A 20,483-nucleotide genomic window follows, 5' to 3' on the forward strand; every position below is an offset into this window, starting at 1 on the left:
GTGGTGTGAAAACCCTAGCTTTAACTGGCTCATTAAATATCTCATCTGCATGCTCGATCATGCCAGGTAGCATTGGGAGGCACTGGTAACGTGAGTGCGTGGAGGATAAGGTATTAAAAAGGAAATCCTCTTCCAAAGGCTCACTGTGCGTAAGTACCCCGTGGTACGCTGCTGCCCTAGAGATGACCTGCGTGTAGGCAGTTGTATCCTCTGGTGGGGAAGGTTTGGAAGGATATAGGTCTGGGTCATTAGCGGGTATTGGATCTTGATCATACAGGTCCCAAGGGTCAACCGCATCACCATGAGAATAAGTCTGTGAGTTGGTGAATGCAATGGTGGTGGGGAAATAGAAAGTTGTGGTGAATGTGGGGGAGAAGTATGCAGAGGTAATGGAGAGGTAATGGCTTCACCTTCCATTTAAAAATCTTTGCTAATGGTGGAGTAGTATCGAGATGTTCTTGAAAAGCCAACTTTCTTTTAGTTTGCGGATGAGGTGCAGTAATGATCCTCTGGGTCTCTTTATGGGTATGGATCCTTGATTGTCTCTCATCCTTGATTTCCAGAATAGGTTGAATGTCAGTGTCCTCAGAAATGTATTCTGATGGTTTTGATGATTTAGAGGTCTGTTCATTATATAGCTTGGAGCTCTGCTTTGGGTGGCTTGAAAGTCCTTGTTCTTCTGCGTAACAATACTTTTTTGGCTCCGAAGACTGCAATTTTTTCAGGCCCGAAAATACAGCCTGTTTCGGCTCTGAGGCAGGACGTTGAGGTTTCAACTCCTAAGAGTGTGGACGCCGACTCTGTTCGGAAGTTGAGCTTTTGGTGGATTTGCTGGGCTCCGGTATCGAAGTAGGTGTGGCCTTTTTCAGCACCGAACCCAAAGGTCGGTCGCCAAGTATTTTCTTATGGGTTGAACCATGGCTTTCTGGCAGTGGTGCACCCAGGGCCTTCAATGATTTTTTAGGAGTGGGCGTAGGGGCAGTCGTACTCACGTGTTGACCGGCTGTGATAAGTTGGCTATTTTCCTCCGAGTCTTCTTTGGAGTCGGTGTCCTGAATGGAAACTGCCGTCTGCGCCTGTTCTTCCTCAAGGGTTTTAATATACTCTCTACTCTTCAACGCCATTTCCAGTCTCCTGGCTCTCCGGTCACGTAGTGTCTTCTTGGATTGGAACGATCGACAGCCTTCACAATCCTCTCTCTCATTGATCAGGGGAGAGACACAGATAACATACCAGGTGTTGGTCTGTGTATGGAAATTTTGTGTGTCATCGAGGACAGAATCGGAATGGAGTCCAATCCATCAGGCTTCGGCATGATAGGCCCGAACAGGCCTGAGTTGGGCACTAGTGCCTAGAAAGGCGAACTTTGGTTTTCAACTGTACTATCGGCTCAACTTTAGATGGAAACGCGATCAAAACAATACCGACGATCAAAGAAAGTTTTCTAAGGTTTCCGAATCAAAAAATCTCAGAGCGAGAGGAAACACGCCAAAACCTGACAGAAGAAAGAAAACAATCTAACAAAGGAGTCGATGTCCATGCGCAGTAGGACCAAAAGGAGGAGTCACTCGATCCCATGACTCAGAAAAGACTTATTAGAAGAAAAACAACTTGTAACACTCCGAGCCCAGCACTAGATGGCGGAAGCAATGCATAGCATGTGTATCTGCAGCTACACATGCCATCGAACATATATATATATATATATATATATATATATATAAACACACACACACACACACTAGCAATTAGGGATAGGCATAGAAAATAGTTAGAAAACAGTGTAAAACAGTGTAAAACAGTGTAAATCGCAATAGTGAATAGTGACTGTAGGGGGAGCACAAACCATATACTAAAAAAATGGAATGCGAATATGAGACTCCCATCCAGGTAATTGGAATGTGTAGAAGGGAGCTGTGGGTACCAGGAAACCACAGAGGTCAGTACCACAACACCCCCCAGCGATCAGGAAGGAAGGAAGGAAGGAAGGAAGGAAGGAAGGAAGGAAGGAAGGAAGGAAGGAAGGAGTAAGCCAGTGGATTTTCCCCAAACTACCCACAAAGAAGATAAGAGAAGAAATGCAAGACCCAGAAGAGACTGCAGGACCCCAGCGGTGGATTCCTGTGGAGGAAGACCTGTGGAGAGAGGGGACCAGGCCCAGGAGGCACAACAGAGTCCAGTGGGGGCAGGAGCCCCTACCCACCACACTGAAGATGCAGGAGTTGGTTACCAGTGAACACAGGATGGTCAGCACTGCACCCCTGAGAACAGATTTGAGTTCTTGGGGACGCAGGTGATGTCCCACACTGGGTAGAAGATTGCAGACTGGGTTGCATATCCGGGTTCCTAAACAAGCCTTGGCAAAGGCAATCTTTGCAGTTGGAGGAAAGTGGAGCTGCCAGGGACCAGCAAGGTGCAAGAGGACTCAACCCAGGAAAGGGGGGAGGCAAGGGGGGGGAACACCCTAAGCGTCGCAAAGACCCCACAGAAGCCCAGGCAGCACCCACAGGACGAGGACACAGAAGGTGCAGGAAGGAGCCCACAAAGCACTACAAAAGGAGATCCCACGCCATAGGAGAAACACACAGAGGGCTGTGCTTCACAGGAATGAGTGCCAAAGGCTGGAGCTGCACATCACCTGAATGATCCCATGGGGGAGATGCAAACAAACCTTGTCAGCTACAAGAGCGCGGTGCACAGGGGTACTGTCCTGCATGGGAAGGCACAGGCTTACCTCCACCCAAGTTGGACAGCTGGTAGAGAGGACCATGAGGACTACTCCAGACCACCACCTGTGATGCAGGATCCACACAGCTCAGCAAGAGAGGGGATCCACGTAGCCGGTCATCGTTGCAGTTGGTGCCTGCGGATGCAGGGGAGTGACTCCTTCACTCCAAGGGAGATTCCTTCTTCCTTCCTCTGCCTGCTGAAGTTGCTATCTTCGGAGGATGCACAGCCGGGGAAATGTTGCAGAGCTGGCAGGAGTCTTTGAAACAACCTTGCAGAAGAGTCTTCTTTGTTGCCTGCAGCGTTGTTGGTTCCTGGAGGGTCCCGTCACAGTTCCCGTGACCAGAAGTGAAAGTGGAGGTTGCAGATGAGTCCTGCTGGAATCTTGCAAGCCGAATCTGGGGACCCACCCCAGAAGAAGACCCTAAATAGCCCTGAAAGGGTGATAGGTGCTTACCTGGTTAGGTGACCAATCAGGAGGGGGCTTTGACATCATCTGCCTGGCCACTCAGATGCTCCCAGAGTTCCCTGCCAACCTTGGAAACAAGATGGCAGAACCCAGGGACCCTCTGGAGGAGTTCAGGGCACCACTCCTGGGGTGGTGATGGACAGGGGAGTGGTCACTCCCCTTTCAATTGTCCACTTTCGTGCCAGAGCAGGGACTGGGGGGTCCCTGAACCGGTGTGGACTGGTTCATGCACGGAGGGGACCAAATGTGCCCTTCAAAGCAAACCAGTGGCTTGGAGAGGCTCCCTCTCCCAAGCCAGTCACACCTGTTTCCAAATGGAGAGGGTGTTACCGCCCTCTCCCAAAGGAAACCCTTTGGTCTGCCTTTCTGGGCTTGATCAGATCAAGCAGCAGGAGGGCAGAAACCTGTCTGAGGGGTGGCAGCAGCTTGGGCTGCCTGGAAAACCCTGTAAGACTGGTGGGAGCAATGCTGGGCGTCCTTTAAGGTTTACGTTAACTTTTCATTTTAGTTTTCTCCCATTTCAAAGCAGGCCCCTTACACCCATGTCCAGATGAACACTGTGCCATGTTTAGAACGGAAAACTCACTAGGTTTAAAATGGGAGAAAGGTACAGTGTAGAATTTATTTTCATATTATGAAATTGTTTGCACTTTAAACTTCTCTCATTTACAAAAATGGTTGTATGTTTGTGTTATACATGTAACAATGCCACATATGGCAAAAGGCATGCCCTGTGCCACAAGCAGATATGCCACAGCTCTCAGTTACTCAAACATAACTTATTCATACACACACACACACGTGCATACATTGATAAAGATCACAGTGACTGACACAGGGCAGCTGCGTCATAGTGCCATAGACGAAGTTCAAACCATAGTATCTCGCTTTAAAGGCATTAGATTTGAAGCCAAGGAAGTTTGGCCTGGAGGGGTGCGGCAACAATGCGCAGGTTATTTAGCTTTCAGTAGCTTATGATGATTTCCAGTGAGCAGAAGTAGCTCTCGCTACAGAAAAGGTTGGTGATCCCTGCTATACACAATAGAAAACAAATTCTTACCAACAATACCCAAATCTATGTAGAGTTCTACCGGTACAAGGCAAAGAAATGAAACCTCTTACCGGCCGGCCATGGAGGCTTTCATAGTAAAGAAGACTCTTCTGCAGGGATGTTTTCTCGTCCGCCAAGTTGTCTTTAGTCATAATCTATACAGAGTAAAAAGAAAGACCAATGAACCCAGGGCTGCAGATAGGAGACACTTTTTACTGTACTTTTAAGGTATTCTTTGAAAGCCTGCTAGTTAAAGTGTTTGACAGCGATCAAAGCTGTAGAGGGTTGTAGGAAAGTAGCATCTTGCCTGGCATGTTACCCCCATATTTCACTGTATATATGTTGTTTTAGTTGTATGTGTCACTGGGACCCTGCCAGCCAGGGCCCCAGTGCTCATAAGTGTGCCCTGTATGTGTTCCCTGTGTGATGACTAACTGTCTCACTGAGGCTCTGCTATCCAGAACCTCAGTGGTTATGCTCTCTCATTTCTTTCCAAATTGTCACTAACAGGCTAGTGACCAATTTCACCAATTCACATTGGCATACTGGAACACCCTTATAATTCCCTAGTATATGGTACTGAGGTATCCAGGGTATTGGGGTTCCAGGAGATCCCTATGGGCTGAAGCATTTCTTTTGCCACCCATAGGGAGCTCTGACAATTCTTACACAGGCCTGCCATTGCAGCCTGAGTGAAATAACGTCCACGTTATTTCACAGCCATTTACCACTGCACTTAAGTAACTTATAAGTCACCTATATGTCTAACCCTCACTTGGTGAAGGTTAGGTGCCAAGTTACTAGGGGCCTTATGTACGAACACATTTTCCATTAGGCACAGAATGGGTAAAACCCTTTGCTACATCTGGCCCTTAGTGTGTGGGCACCCTGGCAGTAGCCAAGGTGCCCCCACATTGTTCAGGGCAAATTCCCCGGACTTTGTGAGTGTGGGGACACCATTACACGCGTGCACTACATATTGGTTAATACCTGTATGTAGCGTCACCATGGTAATGCCGGACCTGGCCATATAACATGTCTAGGATCATGGAATTGTCCCCCCAATACCATTCTGGGATTGGGGGGACAATTCCATGATCCCCGGGTCGCTAGCACAGAACCCGGGTACTGCCAAACTGCCTTTCCGGGGTTTCCACTGCAGCCAACCCCTCAGACAGGTTCCTGCCCCCCTGGGGTCTGGGCAGACCAGTCTCAGGAAGGCAGAACAAAGGATTTCCTCTGAGAGAAGGTGTAACACCCTCTCCCTTTGGAAATAGGTGTGAGGGGCTGGGGAGGAGTAGCCTCCCCCAGCCTCTGGAAATGCTTTGATGGGCACAGATTGTGCCCGTCTCTGCATAAGCCAGTCTACACCGGTTCAGGGATCCCCCAGCCCTGCTCTGGTGCAAAACTGGACAAAGGAAAGGGGAGTGACCACTCCCCTGACCAGTACCTCCCAGGGGAGGTGCCCAGAGCTCCTACAGCGTGTCCCAGACCTCTGCCATCTTGGATTCAGAGGTGTTGGGGCACAATAGACTGCTCCGAGTGGCCAGTGCCAGCAGGTGACGTCAGAGACCCCTCCTGATAGGTGCTTACCTCTTTCAGTAGCCAAGCCTCCTTTCTTAGTAGCCATACCTCCTTTTCTGGCTATTTAGGGTCTCTCCTCTGGGCTATTCCTCAGATAATGAATGCAAGAGCTCACCAGAGTTCCTCTGCACTTCCCTCTTCGACTTTCCTGGTGGTGCATGCTCTGAGGACTGTTTGCCTTCACCCTGCACTGGAAGCCAAGAAGAAATCTCCTGTGGGTTGACGGAATCTTCCCCCTGCCAATGCAGGCAGCAAATTACTGCATCACCGGTCCTCTGGGTCCCCTCTCATCCTGACGAGCGTGGTCCCTGGAACACAGGAGCTGGGTCCAAGTGTCTCCCCCAGTCCAGTGGCCCTTCTGTCCAAATTTGGTGGAGGTAAGTCTTTGCCTCCCCACACCAGACAGCAAACCTGTGTACTGCGTGATTTGCAGCTGCTCCGGCTTCTGTGCACTTCTCCAAGGATTCCTTTGTGCACAGCCTAGCCTGGGTCCCAGCACTCCGTCCTGCAGTGCTCAACCCGCTGAGTTGGACACCGACGTCGTGGGACCCTCCTTTTGTGACCGAGTTCACAGATCTTCTAAGTGCCTGTTCTGGTACTTCTGCGGGTGCTGCCTGCTTCTGCGGGGGCTCCCTGAGTTGCTGAGCGCCCCCCCCCCATCTCCTCCTCCAAAGGGAGACATCCTGGTCCTTCCTGGTCCCCAGTAGCACCCAAAAACCTCCACCGCGACTCTTGCAGCTAGCAAGGTTTGTTTACGGTATTTCTGCGTGGGAACACTTCTGCAACATCCAGCACGCTGTGGGACATCTTCATTCCAAAGGAGAAGTTCCTAGCCCTTTTCGTTGTTGCAGAATCTTCGCTTCTTCCTCCCGGATGCACCCCTTTTGCACCTTCATCTGGGGTTTCCTGGGCTCCTGCACCCCTGGACACTATCGCGACTCTTGGACTTGGTCCCCTTCCTTTAAAAGTCCTCAGGGCCAGGAATCCGTCTTCAGTGTTTTTCTGGTGCTTTAGGTTCTTGCAAAATCCCCTATCATGACTATTGTGTCTTTCTGGGGTAGTAGGGTAACTTTACTCCTACTTTTCAGGGTCTTGGGGTATTTTGGACACCCTGTTTTCTCACAATCCCAGTGACCCTCTACAATCTCCCATAGGCCTGGGGTCCATTCGTGATTCGCATTCCACTTTTGGAGTATATGGTTTGTGTTGCCCCTTGACCTATGTCTACCTATTGCATCCTATTGTAATTCTACACTGTTTGCATTACTGTTCTTACTGTTACTTACCTGTTTTGGGTTTGTGTACATTTAATTTGTGTATATTACTTACCTCCTAAGGGAGGGTATCCTCTGAGATACTTTTGGCATATTGTCTAAAATAAAGTACCTTTATTTTTAGTATATCTGTGTATTGTGTTTTCTTATGATATTGTGCATATGACACCAGTGGTATAGTAGGAGCTTTGCATGTCTCCTAGTTCAGCCTAAGCTGCTCTGCTATAGCTACCTTCTATCAGCCTAAGCTGCTAGAAACACCTCTTCTACACTAATAAGGGATAACTGGACCTGGCACAAGGTGTAAGTACCTCTGGTACCCACTACAAGCCAGGCCAGCCTCCTACAAGGGTTAGAAGATCACAACGATCAAACAAGCAACTCATTTATAGACTTAAAAATGAGCTATGCTGAAATTTGTGTGTACAATGTTTGAGGCTGTACATTTCTAGATGATGTGGAATAATATTCACAAATATATGCACTGGAAAACAAAGACTGCACTTCCTCAGAACTATTTCAGGCATGCCCTTCACTGCATACACGGGGTCTACGCACACCAGACTTCTTCCTGTAGCACACCAAGACAGTGCAAGGAATGTGAACAAACCTTTGCCAACAAGTTGTATGTTTTAGTGACAACTGCGATATCCCGAAGGAACGGCAAATACCGCACTCGGATACACACCTTCATCTCTTCTGGAAGGCCGTGTTCTGCACGCTTTTCCTTCAGTTTTTTTAAAATGAGCTCAAGCGTATCTTCCCGGGTAGGTTTCTTTTCAACTTGTGCTTCCTCCACGCCCTCTTCATCCTCGTGATCTAAAGATGAACCAAAGCTTTTGGGTAGCGTGTTACTTCGAGGGCGACTCTGAGGGTCCAAATCCCCATCTGGGCTTTTATGCTTTGCATCTTGATTTCAGGAAACAAGAGAAGTGCATTAGTTCACCGGGCATATGACACAAAGCCAGCTGCCTGAAGGAAACACAAAACAATAGCCAAAAAACAAATACTTCAGAAAAAACAAAACACCCATTCTTACTGCATGTTTTCAATGAGACGCTGTAGGAAGTTGGCTCTGTATGTGCTATTTCAAAGTAAGAGATAGTGGGCACAGAGTCCAAGGGTTCCCCTTGGAGGTTGATAGTGGCAAAAGTAAATAATTCTAACGCTCTAGTTGTGGTAGTGTGGTCGAGCAGTAGGCTTATCAGAGGGTAGTGTTAAGCATTTGTTGTACACAAACAGGCAATAAATGAGGAACACACACTCAAAGACTTAACTTCAGGCCAATAAGTTTTATATAGACAAATATATTTTCTTAATTTATTTTAGCACCACAAGAGTCAAGTTTTGAGGTAAGTACATAAAATGCAAGGTACTTCCCACAGGTAAGTGTAGAACTTTGATTTAAAACAGTAGTACACACAGTTTTGGTTAAAATGGCAATAAGCTAGTTCAAAAGTGGGCACACTGCAAAAATCAACAGTTAATGGGGGAGGCAAGTCATTGATAGTTTCTCAGGTAAGCAAAGCACTTACACAGTCAGTCTCCTGGGCATAGGCAGCCCACCCTTGGGGGTTCAAGGCCACCCCAAAGCCACCACACCAGCAACACAGGGCCAGTCAGGTGGAGAGGTCAAAGAGGGGCCCAAAACACACAGGGACCTATGAAAAACCGAGGTGCTCCAGTTCCAGTCTGCCAGCAAGTAAGTATCTGTGTCCTCAGGGAGGGTTTTGTAGAGCACTGGCGGGGTGGGGGGTGAAGGGGGCACACAAGCCCACATAAAACACCCTCAGCGGAGCAGGGGCGGCCGGGTGCAGTGGGCAGAGTAGGAGTCGGGTTTGCCATTGAAAGCAATGGAGGGACCCGGGGGTCACCTAGGGGTGCAGGCAAGGCACAGGGGGGCTCCTCAGGCCAGCCACAGACTGGGCTAGGATGAGGGCCGCCTGCTGGTCACTCCTGCACTGGTAGGTGGTTCCTCTCGGTCCTGGGGGCTGCAGGTGCAGTGTTTGGTCCATGCATCGGGTTCCTTTGTTACCAGGTAGTCGCGGTCAGGGGGAGCCTCTGGATCCGCTCTGCAGGCGTCGCTGTGGGGGTGCAGGGAGGTCGACTCAGGGTGCCCACGTCGTCGTAGTCGCCTGGGAGTCCTCTCTGCGGTGTTGGTTCTCCTGAACTCGAGCTGGGGGAGTCAGGTGCAGAGTGCGAAGTCTCACGTGTCCGGCAGGAAGAGAGAGTTCTTTGAAAGTTGTTTCTTTATTGCAAAGTTTTTGCAGGTTTTAAACAGTGCCGCTGTTCTCGGGAGTTTCTTGGTCCTCCAGGTTCAGAGTAGTCCTCTGAGGCTTCAGAGGTCGCTGGTCCCTGTGCAGGTTCTTTGAGTCTGGAGACAGGCCGGTAGAGCTGGGGCCAAGTCAGTTGTCGTATCTGCAAGGGCTTTCAGGTCAGCAGTAGTCCTTGTTGTAGGTTGCAGGAATCTGATTTCCTGGGTTCAGGGTCACCCCTAAAGACTAAATTTAGGGAGGGGGGGGGGGGGGGTGTTTAGGTCTGGGCGTCTTTAGCCAATGGCTACTAGCCCTGAGGGTGGCTACACCCTTTTTGTGCCTCCTCCCTGAGGGGAGGGGGGCACATCCCTATTCCTATTGGGGGAATCCTCCACTCTCAAGAAGGAGCATTTCTAAAGGCAGGGGTCACCTCAGCTCAGGGCACCTTAGGGGTGACTCCTCCTTGTTTTTCTCATTATCTCCTCCTGCCTTGCCGCCAAAAGTGGGGGCAGTGGCCGGAGGGGCGGGCATCCCCACTAGCTGGAGTGCCCTGGGGCGCTGTAACACCAGGGGTGAGCCTTTGAGGCTCACCGCCAGGTGTTACAGTTCCTGCAGGGGGAGGTGTGAAGCACCTCCACCCAGTGCAGGCTTTGTTCCTGACCACATAGTGACAAAGGCACTCACCCCATGTGGCCAGAACCAGAAACTTGTCTGGGTGTGGCAGGCTGGCAGAAACTGCTCAGCCTAGCACCAGGAGTCGGACTGGTATTCAGGGGGCATCTCTAAGATGCCCTCTGGGTGTATTTTACAATAAATCCCACCCTGGCATCAGTGGGCATTTATTGTGCTGAGAAGTTTGATACCAAACTTCCCAGGTTTCAGTGTAGCCATTATGGAACTGTGGAGTTCGTATTTGACAAACTCCCAGACCATATACTCTTATGGCTACCCTGCACTTACAATGTCTAAGGTTTTGCTTAGACACTGTAGGGGCATAGTGCTCATGCACTGTAAGGAAATGCCTCCTTGGCATGGTTACCCCCTGACTTTTTGCCTTTGCTGATGCTATGTTTTGAATTGAAAGTGTGCTGAGGCCTGCTAACCAGGCCCCAGCACCAGTGTTCTTTCCCTAACCTGTACTTTTGTATCCACAATTGGCTCACCCTGGCATCCTAACTGGTACCAAGGGCCCTGATGCCAGGGAAGGTCTCAAAGGGCTGCAGCATGTCTTATGCCACCCTGGGGACCCCTCACTCAGCACATGCATACTGCTTGTCAGCTTGTGTGTGCTGGTGAGAACAAAACGAATAAGTCGACATGGCACTCCCCTCAGGGTGCCATGCCAACCTCACACTGCCTATGCAGTATAGATAAGTCACCCCTCTAGCAGGCCTTACATCCCTAAGGCAGGGTGCACTATACCATAGGTGAGGGCACCAGTGCATGAGCACTGTGCCCCTACAGTGTCTAAGCAAAACCTTAGACATTGTAAGTGCAGGGTAGCCATAAGAGTATATGGTCTGGGAGTCTGTCAAACACGAACTCCACAGCACCATAATGGCTACACTGAAAACTGGGAAGTTTGGTATCAAACTTCTCAGCACAATAAATGCACACTGATGCCAATGTACATTTTATTGTAAAATACACCCCAGAGGGCACATTAGAGGTGCCCCCTGAAACTTTAACCAACTACCTGTGTAGGCTAACTGGTTCTAGCAGCCTGCACACTCGAGACAAGTTGCTGGCCCCATGGGGAGAGTGCCTTTGTCACTCTGAGGCCAGTAACAAAGCCTGCACTGGGTGGAGATGCTAACACCTCCCCCAGGCAGGAGCTGTAACACCTGGCGGTGAGCCTCAAAGGCTCACCCCCTTTGTTCCAGCACCGCAGGGCACTCCAGCTAGTGGAGTTGCCCGCCCCCTCCGGCCACGGCCCCACTTTTGGCGGCAAGGCCGGGGGAAATAATGAGAATAACAAGGAGGAGTCACTGGCCAGTCAGGACAGCCCCTAAGGTGTCCTGAGCTGAAGTGACTCTAACTTGTAGAAATCCTCCATCTTGCAGATGGAGGATTCCCCCAATAGGGATAGGATTGTGACCCCCTCCCCTTGGGAGGAGGCACAAAGAGGGTGTACCCACCCTCAGGGCTAGTAGCCATTGTCTACTAACCCCCCAGACCTAAACACGCCCTTAAATTGAGTATTTAAGGGCTTCCCTGAACCTAAGAATTCAGATTCCTGCAACTTACAGAAGAAGAGGACTGCTGAGCTGAAAAACCCCTGCAGAAGAAGAAAGAAGACACCAACTGCTTTGGCCCCAGTCCTACCGGCCTGTCTCCTGCCTTCAGAAGAAAACTGCTCCAGCGACGCTTTCCCCAGGACCAGCGAACCTCTGAATCCTCAGAGGACTGCCCTGCTTCCAAGAGACCAAGAAACTCCAGAGAACAGCGGCTCTGTTCAACAAAGACTGCAACTTTGTATCCAGAGGAGCAGATTTAAAGACCCCTGCAATTCCCGCAAGAAGCGTGAGACTTGCAACACTGCATCCGGCGACCCCGACTCGACTGGTGGAGAACCAACACCTCAGGGAGGACCCTCCGGCGACTCCGAGACCGTGAGTAACCAAAGTTGTCCCCCCTGAGCCCCCACAGCGACGCCTGCAGAGGGAATCCCGAGGCTCCCCCTGACCGCGACTGCCTGACTCTGAAATCCCGACGCCTGGAAAAGACCCTGCACCCGCAGCCCCCAGGACCTGAAGGATCGGAACTCCAGTGCAGGAGTGACCCCCAGGAGGCCCTCTCCCTTGCCCAGGTGGTGGCTACCCCGAGGAGCCCCCCCCCCCCCCCTTGCCTGCCTGCACCGCTGAAGAGACCCCTTGGTCTCTCATTGACACCCATTGGAAACCCGACGCTTGTTTGCACACTGCACCCGGCCGCCCCCGCGCTGCTGAGGGTGTACTTTTTGTGTGGACTTATGTCCCCCCTGGTGCCCTACAAAACCCCCCTGGTCTGCCCTCCGAAGACGCGGGTACTTACCTGCTGGCAGACCGGAACCGGGGCACCCCCTTCTCTCCATTGAAGCCTATGCGTTTTGGGCACCACTTTGAACTCTGCACCTGACCGGCCCGGAGCTGCTGGTGTGGTGACTTTGGGGTTGCTCTGAACCCCCACCGGTGGGCTACCTTGGACCCCAATCTGAACCCCGTAGGTGGTTTACTTACCTGCAAAAACTAACATTACTTTACCTCCCCCAGGAACTGTGAAAATTGCACTGTGTCCGCTTTTAAAACAGCTAAATGTGTTTTATGTAAAAAGTATATATGCTATTGTAATTATTCAAAGTTCCTAGAGTACTTACCTGCAATACCTTTCAAATGAGATATTACATGTAGAATTTGAACCTGTGGTTCCTAAAATAAACTAAGAAAATATATTTTTCTATACAAAAACCTATTGGCTGGAATTGTCTCTGAGTGTGTGTTCCTCATTTATTGCCTGTGTGTATGTACAACAAATGCTTAACACTACTCCTCTGATAAGCCTACTGCTCGACCACACTACCACAAAATAGAGCATTAGTATTATCTCTTTTTGCCACTATCTTACCTCTAAGGGGAACCCTTGGACTCTGCGCACACTATTCCTTACTTTGAAATAGTGCATACAGAGCCAACTTCCTACATGCACCTATGCCCTCACCTGTGGTATAGCGCACCCTGCCTTGGGGCTGTAAGGCCTGCTAGAGGGGTGACTTACCTATGCCACAGGTAGTGGGATGTGGGCATGGCACCCTGAGAGGAGAGCCATGTCGACTTAGTCATTTTCTCCCCACCAGCACACACAATTTGTGAGGCAGTGTGCATGTGCTGAGTGAGGGGTCCCCAGGATGGCATAATACATGCTGCAGCCCTTAGAGACCTTCCCTGTCATCAGGGCCCTTGGTACCAGTTACAAAGGACTTATCTGAGTGCCAGGGCTGTGCCAATTGTGGAAGCAAAGGTACAGTTTAGGGAAAGAACACTGGTGCTGGGGCCTGGTTAGCAGACCGCAGCACACTTTCGAGCATAACTGGCATCAACAAAAGGCAAAAAGTCAGGGGGTAACTATGCCAAGGAAAAGCTCTAAACCACGGCTGTTTTGGTTCTGCAATTGGGCTGTAAGGCACTTCAGAGCAGCGTATGGTTTTCTGACCGCATTTGTCAACCCCCAAGGACTCACTGTTTAAGTTTGTTCATTAGGTATTTTGTAGAGCGTGCCTAATCACCGTTAGGGTCTCAAGGTGATGGCAGGAAGTAGATCAGCCGAAGAGCCAGGTTTTGAGGTTCTTCTTGAACTGAGGTAGTGAGGGTGACTGCTTGAGGTGCAGCAAAAGAGCATTCCAGGTCTTGCCAGGGAGGTGAGAGAAGGATCTTCCGCCAGTGGAGTTATTCATGCAGAACTCAGGATTGCAGTATAGAAGCTGCTCTTATCGCAGACTTCTAATAACAGCGGTCTTGCTTTGGCAAGATCACTGGCTATATAAGCAACATACTATGAATTTACTCAAAATAAACTTGGAGGGACCTTGGTTTGTGAAGAAATCCTGGGCAACTTACAATTCAAATGATCGGACATACACTTACAAGCAGGAGCACGGAGCATTCGATGAGAAGGATTATTTAATGTGCCTGACCTGGTTTCATGGAGATATACCTTACGTACAGTGAAGCAGAGACTTCATGGCGAAGTTACCGATGAGGCACACAGCATCCAGCTGCAAGCTTTTTTTTTTTTTTTTTTTTTTTCTTTTATTAAAACAAGTGGTGTTAACTAGTTTATCATTTGCTACGCATTATCTGCACTTTATGATCATACTACAATGTTAAAAAATAAATCTATGACATTCAACGGTATCAAAAGCTTTTGTACTCAAGGTTATGTTTTTAAATTGCTTCTTTAAAATGTAAAGAACAAGTCAAATGCCGTCCCTTATATCATACCTTTGATTTGCTTCCTTAGCTTAGTGAGGTCAGTCATCCACTTTAAAACCTTTGGGTTCGCTGCTAGATCACTGTAAGACGGCTGCAACGATTTCAAAACAAAATTCCATATATTAAAATGTGAACGATTGATTTATGCATCAATCAGCAACCATACGGATCACCATAAAGTGATAGGTATAGGTTACTTACCCCGTAAGCGTGGGTCCATAGCTGGTAGTGCTGTCGATTCACAAGCTCTGGGGGTGGGGAGGGTGCCCACAGGGCTGGTTGACTGGTGGCACAGCGACTGCTGCCCCGAGGGGGGAATGGAGACTGGACTTGTCACCTGGGACCAGCACAGGCTTCCACCCTTATCGGGGCTGCTGTCATAGGTGCAGACCCCGTCCCAGTGCCCTGAGATCAATGTCTGGAACCACCTGGAAGCTCTGCTTGGACCTCAGGCGACAGCCCGCCGGGGCAGGAGTCTACATTGCTTGCACCCAGGCAGGTACCTGAGAGAGCACGAGGGGGGGTGGGGGTAGGGGGTGGGGGGGGTGGGGTGCGTGACTGGCAGTGCCTGGTACGGCCTTTGGGAGACCTGCCAGGAGCCCAGACCTGCTGCTCTGGGGTAACCATCTGCAATGAACCAGAGGACCCGGGGTCTGCTTGTGTCCCCTTCACTGCCACAGGGGCTGAGGTGGGACTAGGGGCTGACTACTTGGGACACTAGCACGTGATTAGCCCTACGCCAGGAGTGGTGATGTGCAAGCACGATCCCAAGCAGCCTAAGCTGTCCTTCAAGGCCCACAGTATAGTCTCTAAACTTCACACACTCAGCATTAGACTTGATCATATGAAGGAGAGACTGGACATGTATGGCAATCACACACTGATCAGCTTGAGAGACAAATATCGGAGGATGAAGATGCTCACACCGCCTCTAACGAGCGCCTAGTGAGGAGGGAAAAAGTCCTGGAGGTAACACAAAGTAAGAATGAAGATTTGGAGGCAGGGTCCTGAAGCAACAATCTACGTATCATCGGAATACCAGAATCCATGGACAGAATAGACACATTTGTTGAGGATATGCTCTGATTCTTATTTGGCAAAGCTCTGTTTGCAGTCGAGAGTGCCCACTGCTCACTAGGCCCCCACCCTCCCACCCAACTGTGTTCCACCTACTGACTATAAAGAGAGAAACTATCCTGAAGACGTCCAGGGAGCGTCACAGTGTTCAATGCCAGGATAACTCCCAGCCAAATGCCATATTCATTGCTAAACCCTGCCAAGGTTCATATCTTCCACCAAGGCAAGAACCGTTGTTTCAGACCTCAAGAAGGCCCTAAAATCTGCATGTAAGCTCCTGCTTCCTAAAGAGTCCAGTTTTGGCTCATCTGAAACCCCGGGGAGGCGGTGGGGCTCCGCTGTGCTGCACTGAAGAACTGGCCCTCTGACTGCAGTTGATGTGGCCGTGGCCTAGCTATGGTTGCACTGTATCTGCCGATCGCCACGCCTTAACTGCCTCCGCTTCTCAGCCACCCAGCTACCTGCCACAAGGGAGTTTTTGCAAGGCCCTCTGGCACCCTGAGGCATGTATTCATGGTTTGGCTAAGAAGAGGGGGTTGGATAGTTCAACAGTTTTGGGGGTTGAAGTGGGTGGTGAGTTTCAATTGTTGTTTTCTTGCTATTATGTACATGGGGTGCAAGCATTTCTACACCATCTACTTGTGGGTGGCCTCATATTATGCCAAGGATTGAATTGGTGCCCGCCTACCTCCGTCTGCACCATACTGATACTGGCAGGAACTTCACTTGTCAAGAGCTTCAAATCCTAGGCTGCATGCCAGCTGGCTCACTGAATCTCACACAGCATGCACAGGGGTGGCCATCCTCATTTGCATGGGCCATCTATATGCGGCAAAGAGGGCAGGTACGTGGTTCTCCATGCCAATACAGAGGGCTGCTCCTTTACCTTGGGCCTCTATATATGAGCCCAATGTAGACTGCCCCGACCTTTACATAGAACTCTGGCAACATGTCTGAGGAAATGTCAGTTTCAACAACTAAAGGAGGGAGTGGGGGGGAGACAAGAGTTGTGGACAAAGCGCTCTCTGATCTGTGGAGATACCAGCACCACTGACAGAGAGGGAACCTGCAAAGGAACCACACAACACATTGTCAAGAATAGACTATTGATGGGCCACAAAAGATGTGGTTCCCCGGGTGACATGTACTGAGAATCTGCCAGGGGCACTCGGACCATGAAACACTCCTTTAGTTGTCGTTCTCAGGCATGCAATATTGGGAACACACCTGGCACATACAACCCCCCACCAACACATTCTGTGACCCTGTATTTCGTGCAAGGTCTGCTCCAGCATTCTGGAATATTTCTGCACAGCTCCCAACCCAGGACCTCCGCTTCTACACTATGGAGGAATTTCAATTGGTTATACAGGATGTATACATAGCCCAAACGACTGGGGTGCTGAGAACAATAGAAGCTCAATTTGCTAAACTAGAGCCAGAAATCCACACTCTTGCGCTGTCCTTTACATGTGGTGACCCTGGCATTGCGGCCTATCTTATGTAGAGGCTGAGCGAATAGCACAGGAGGCGGCCCATGAAACGCACTCTCTCAGCAAGGATGCAGTGGCGTAGTGGTAGGGATAGAGGGACCGAGCAAGACAAGTGCTGGCTAGAATGCTACGCCGTCCCTGGGCCAGTGACTATCGCGGACCCGCGGGGCATTGGGCACATCATGACTATCTTTAACATGCACCGCTACAGCTGTACCATGCTTAAAGACCCCGGTAAAATTAAGGCACTACCTAGACTCTGTCCACCTTCTCTGACTTGAGAATGCCCGTCTGCAGTACCTTGATCTCCCCTTCATTGTCAAGGATAGTTCAGATGATCCAAAGCGGCTTCCTACGAGGAGGCTCTCCGGCTAGGACGCACGCGCATACACAAGGTTCCCCTCCCCCCCTTTTTGAAACTGGGGAAACCAGTACAATTCCTATCGCCCCCTGTCAATGATTAACGTGAATAATAAGATGCTTCTTGGTTGACATCTTATACCTCTCACTGTAAGCCCCGATTGATCGGGGTATGTGCCCGGCCATAACCCTGCCATAACTTGCACACAATGCTCGCATCGTGCATTCCACAGATCCCCTGCTGAAGGCCATCAATGCGCCAGACTCCCTGGAGCGACACGTGCTACTCTCACTGTTATGGACATGGGGCTTCTTTCCTCATTCTATTAACTGGATAAAAGTCCTCTGAGTCACCATGTGCTAGGCGGCCCATAAACGGTGCAGTAATGCACCTCCTGCAACAGAACGTCCTCTGCATAACAAGATTCATGTTCCCTTGCCCTAAATACACGACTGTATGGTTGCTTGGAATCCTAATGCTGATTTTTGGACACAGGGAAACACGAATCATGCGCGTGCAACGTGAAATAGGCCTATCTCATACGCCTATCTCACAAACGGAAGTCTTTTTGGAACCGCAGGGGCGCCCAAAGCGTTTCTCTTCAAGTGGTGGAGGGCTGCCACCTTCGCCAGGAGTTAAGCAGCACAAGCGTGGTGGTGGCAGCATACGTACTTCCTTCCCCGTCGGCCCCTTAGATGTCTTGGTTGCTGGCTGCAACTAACATGAGGCACTTGGATGTTTGGACTGATCTGTGGCCAAGTCCTCTGTCTTGAAGAAAGGAATGTCTTTGTTGTCTGCAGGTTTGCCAATTTACAGATTTGTCCTGAGATGCCTCTGTCTACAGCATTGCTGCTATATACAGATGTTTCTTGGGATGCCTCTGTTTTCTGGAGGATTGCCGATATCCAGATGTGTCATGAGATGCCTCTGGTCTGGAGGATTGCCGATATACAGATGTCATGAGATGCCTCTGTTGCTAAAGCATTGTCGCTATATACAGACGTGTCCTAAGTTGCCTCTGTCTGGAGGATTGCCGATATACAGATGTCATGAGATGCCTCTGTTGCTAGAGCATTGTCGCTATATACAGATGTGTCTTGGGATGCCTCTGTTGTCTGCAGGATTGCAGATATACAGATGTGGCATGAGATGTCTGTTGTCTTGGGGATTGCAGAAATACAGATGGGCCCTAAGTTGCCTCTGTCTGGAGGATTATCAATATACAGACGAGTCCTGAGGCCTGTTGTGTGGAGGATTGCCGATATACAGATGTGTCTTTAGATGCCTCTGGAGATTGCCGATATACTGATATGTCTTGAGAGACTGATGGTGACTGCCTTGCAATTGCTGCTAATGTTCAAAGGATCGGCGTCTTGAACAATCCTGTCGCCTGTAGGCCCCCCATACCTCTTTCCTCATTAACGATTTTATTTGCCGTAGTGATTCATTACATCAGATACAAATAAAATGTCTACTGTACACAGGGTGTTTGCAAACCTAATCTGACTTCAATCTAGAAAGTGAAATCCAGCTGCATCTTCTTACGACTGTGCGTTTGTGCAGTTATCTGCTTGCAGTGTCCACAGCATCTAGAGAGGACTTTAAATTTGGCTGCAACTAATCACAACTTGGTGACAGTGGAGTAAATTGCTGCACAAGTTGCTAACAAGTGATTACTATTAATCCAATGTGTCATATTTCACCAAGACAGAATGGAGTAAATCCGTAAGTGAAGACCCTAGCACAAACTGTCTATGCACTGCCCAAAAGAACTGGACATACTAAGAGCCCCTTCTCCCCCAACCCAAGTAATCAAAGCAATTAAGACCATAGTATGGTAATAATTAAAGTAATGTGGAGAAAGTTACAAGTTTATTTATGGACTGAGGTCATCATGTGACAATAGTGAATATTATGGAAAAGGTAATAATTCAAAACAGAATCATCTCTTAAGGCACAAAAGATAATGTAGTCCAAAGTTGAAAAACTTTGGTTGTAAAACCATAAAGTGGAGCTGATGATTGCAGGGCAGAGAATATACCCACTGTGAAGGACCGGCAGACACGCGTTGTGCGTCTTATGGAACCTTTTCAAGGGAGTAAACTATATCTGTAATCAATATGTACAGAAGTAGTAGCAGCAAATACTTTATTTCGGTAAAAAGCATAAAAGCATATGTAAATACCTGAGAAAAATACATTAAAAAGACAATCCCTATAAAATACACACCCAAACATAATGGTAAAAAGCACCACCAAAAAAATATATAATTTAAGACTACCTAGGATAAAATCTTAAAGAGCACGAACAGGTAAATAGAAGCAAATCCACATTTAAATGGCAGTACTTCTCAGGTAGATCTTCAACTACCCAAACCAGAATCACCAGACCCTTAATAGTTGCCCAAGAGTGGCAATATTAACGTCTTCCATTGTGTGGCATTTAGACAACACATAGGCTTCCCAATGATACATAACTTTTGATAAGCCACAAATGGGGACGATCCAAGTCGAGGCCGGGACCTGGCCAAATGGCTCTCACATATCAGGGTACAGTTATAGATGAGTAATAACATATACAACTTTGTTTTGTGCCCCTATAAACACAAAGAACACCATCTATACAATCAAGGTAATGTCTTCATTGACATTTCCGTTAGTGCACCCGTCCGTCTAACGTGCCGGGCGTGCTACGAGTATTTGGCTACTGCGACCGCTAACACCGCCTTTGTTTCATATTCAAGGATTCTCAGGGCCTCCCAATAATGTCCAACACTCGGACGCTTACAGACCATGTTATCCATTCTCTGCGCGGCTGCGAGTCCTGGGGACAGAAACAAGGAAATAATCTTCAGCTTCTTTTTCCAATGGGCAGAAATGACTGAGGACCTTGCTTACCCCATCGGGCCGTCATGGGTCTTAAAGGTGCGGACCCGTATCTAAGTTGAAGATAGAGCCATCTGGCAGTGTGCGGATTCATTTCATCCATAAAATCTTCATAAAGTGGAGAGCATTTAACATTTGAAATTGCCCGGTCAGATTCTCATAATTCAACCAAATCTGTTAATGGGCATAATTCCAATAAGCACTTTTCACTCGTACTGTTCCCTTAGTGGCAGCTGCTGGCGAGGTCCAGAGATCTATCATTTCCAGCTTCTCGCACTGCATCTTAACGTATTTCAACCACGACATACCTGCCCGTGAATCACAAGAGATCAGATCACTT

At 49.1% G+C, this 20,483-nt stretch overlaps 1 protein-coding gene across 5 annotated transcripts in view; it reads right to left on the reverse strand.

The window, feature by feature from the left end:
* The window catches only part of FAM13B (family with sequence similarity 13 member B), a 387,820-nt gene that overhangs the window by 169,710 nt on the left and 197,627 nt on the right, over positions 1-20,483 (reverse strand). For all 5 annotated transcript variants that reach the window (XM_069212170.1, XM_069212171.1, XM_069212172.1 and 2 more), the window contains 3 exons: positions 14,337-14,418; positions 7,794-8,014; positions 4,319-4,402 (listed from right to left, as the gene is read on the reverse strand). In XM_069212170.1, the coding sequence (XP_069068271.1) occupies positions 4,319-4,402; positions 7,794-8,014; positions 14,337-14,418 (387 nt within the window). The remainder of the gene's footprint in view (positions 1-4,318; positions 4,403-7,793; positions 8,015-14,336; positions 14,419-20,483) is intronic.

The sequence above is a fragment of the Pleurodeles waltl genome, chromosome 10, assembly GCF_031143425.1.
Source record: "Pleurodeles waltl isolate 20211129_DDA chromosome 10, aPleWal1.hap1.20221129, whole genome shotgun sequence".
NCBI lineage: Eukaryota > Metazoa > Chordata > Amphibia > Caudata > Salamandridae > Pleurodeles > Pleurodeles waltl.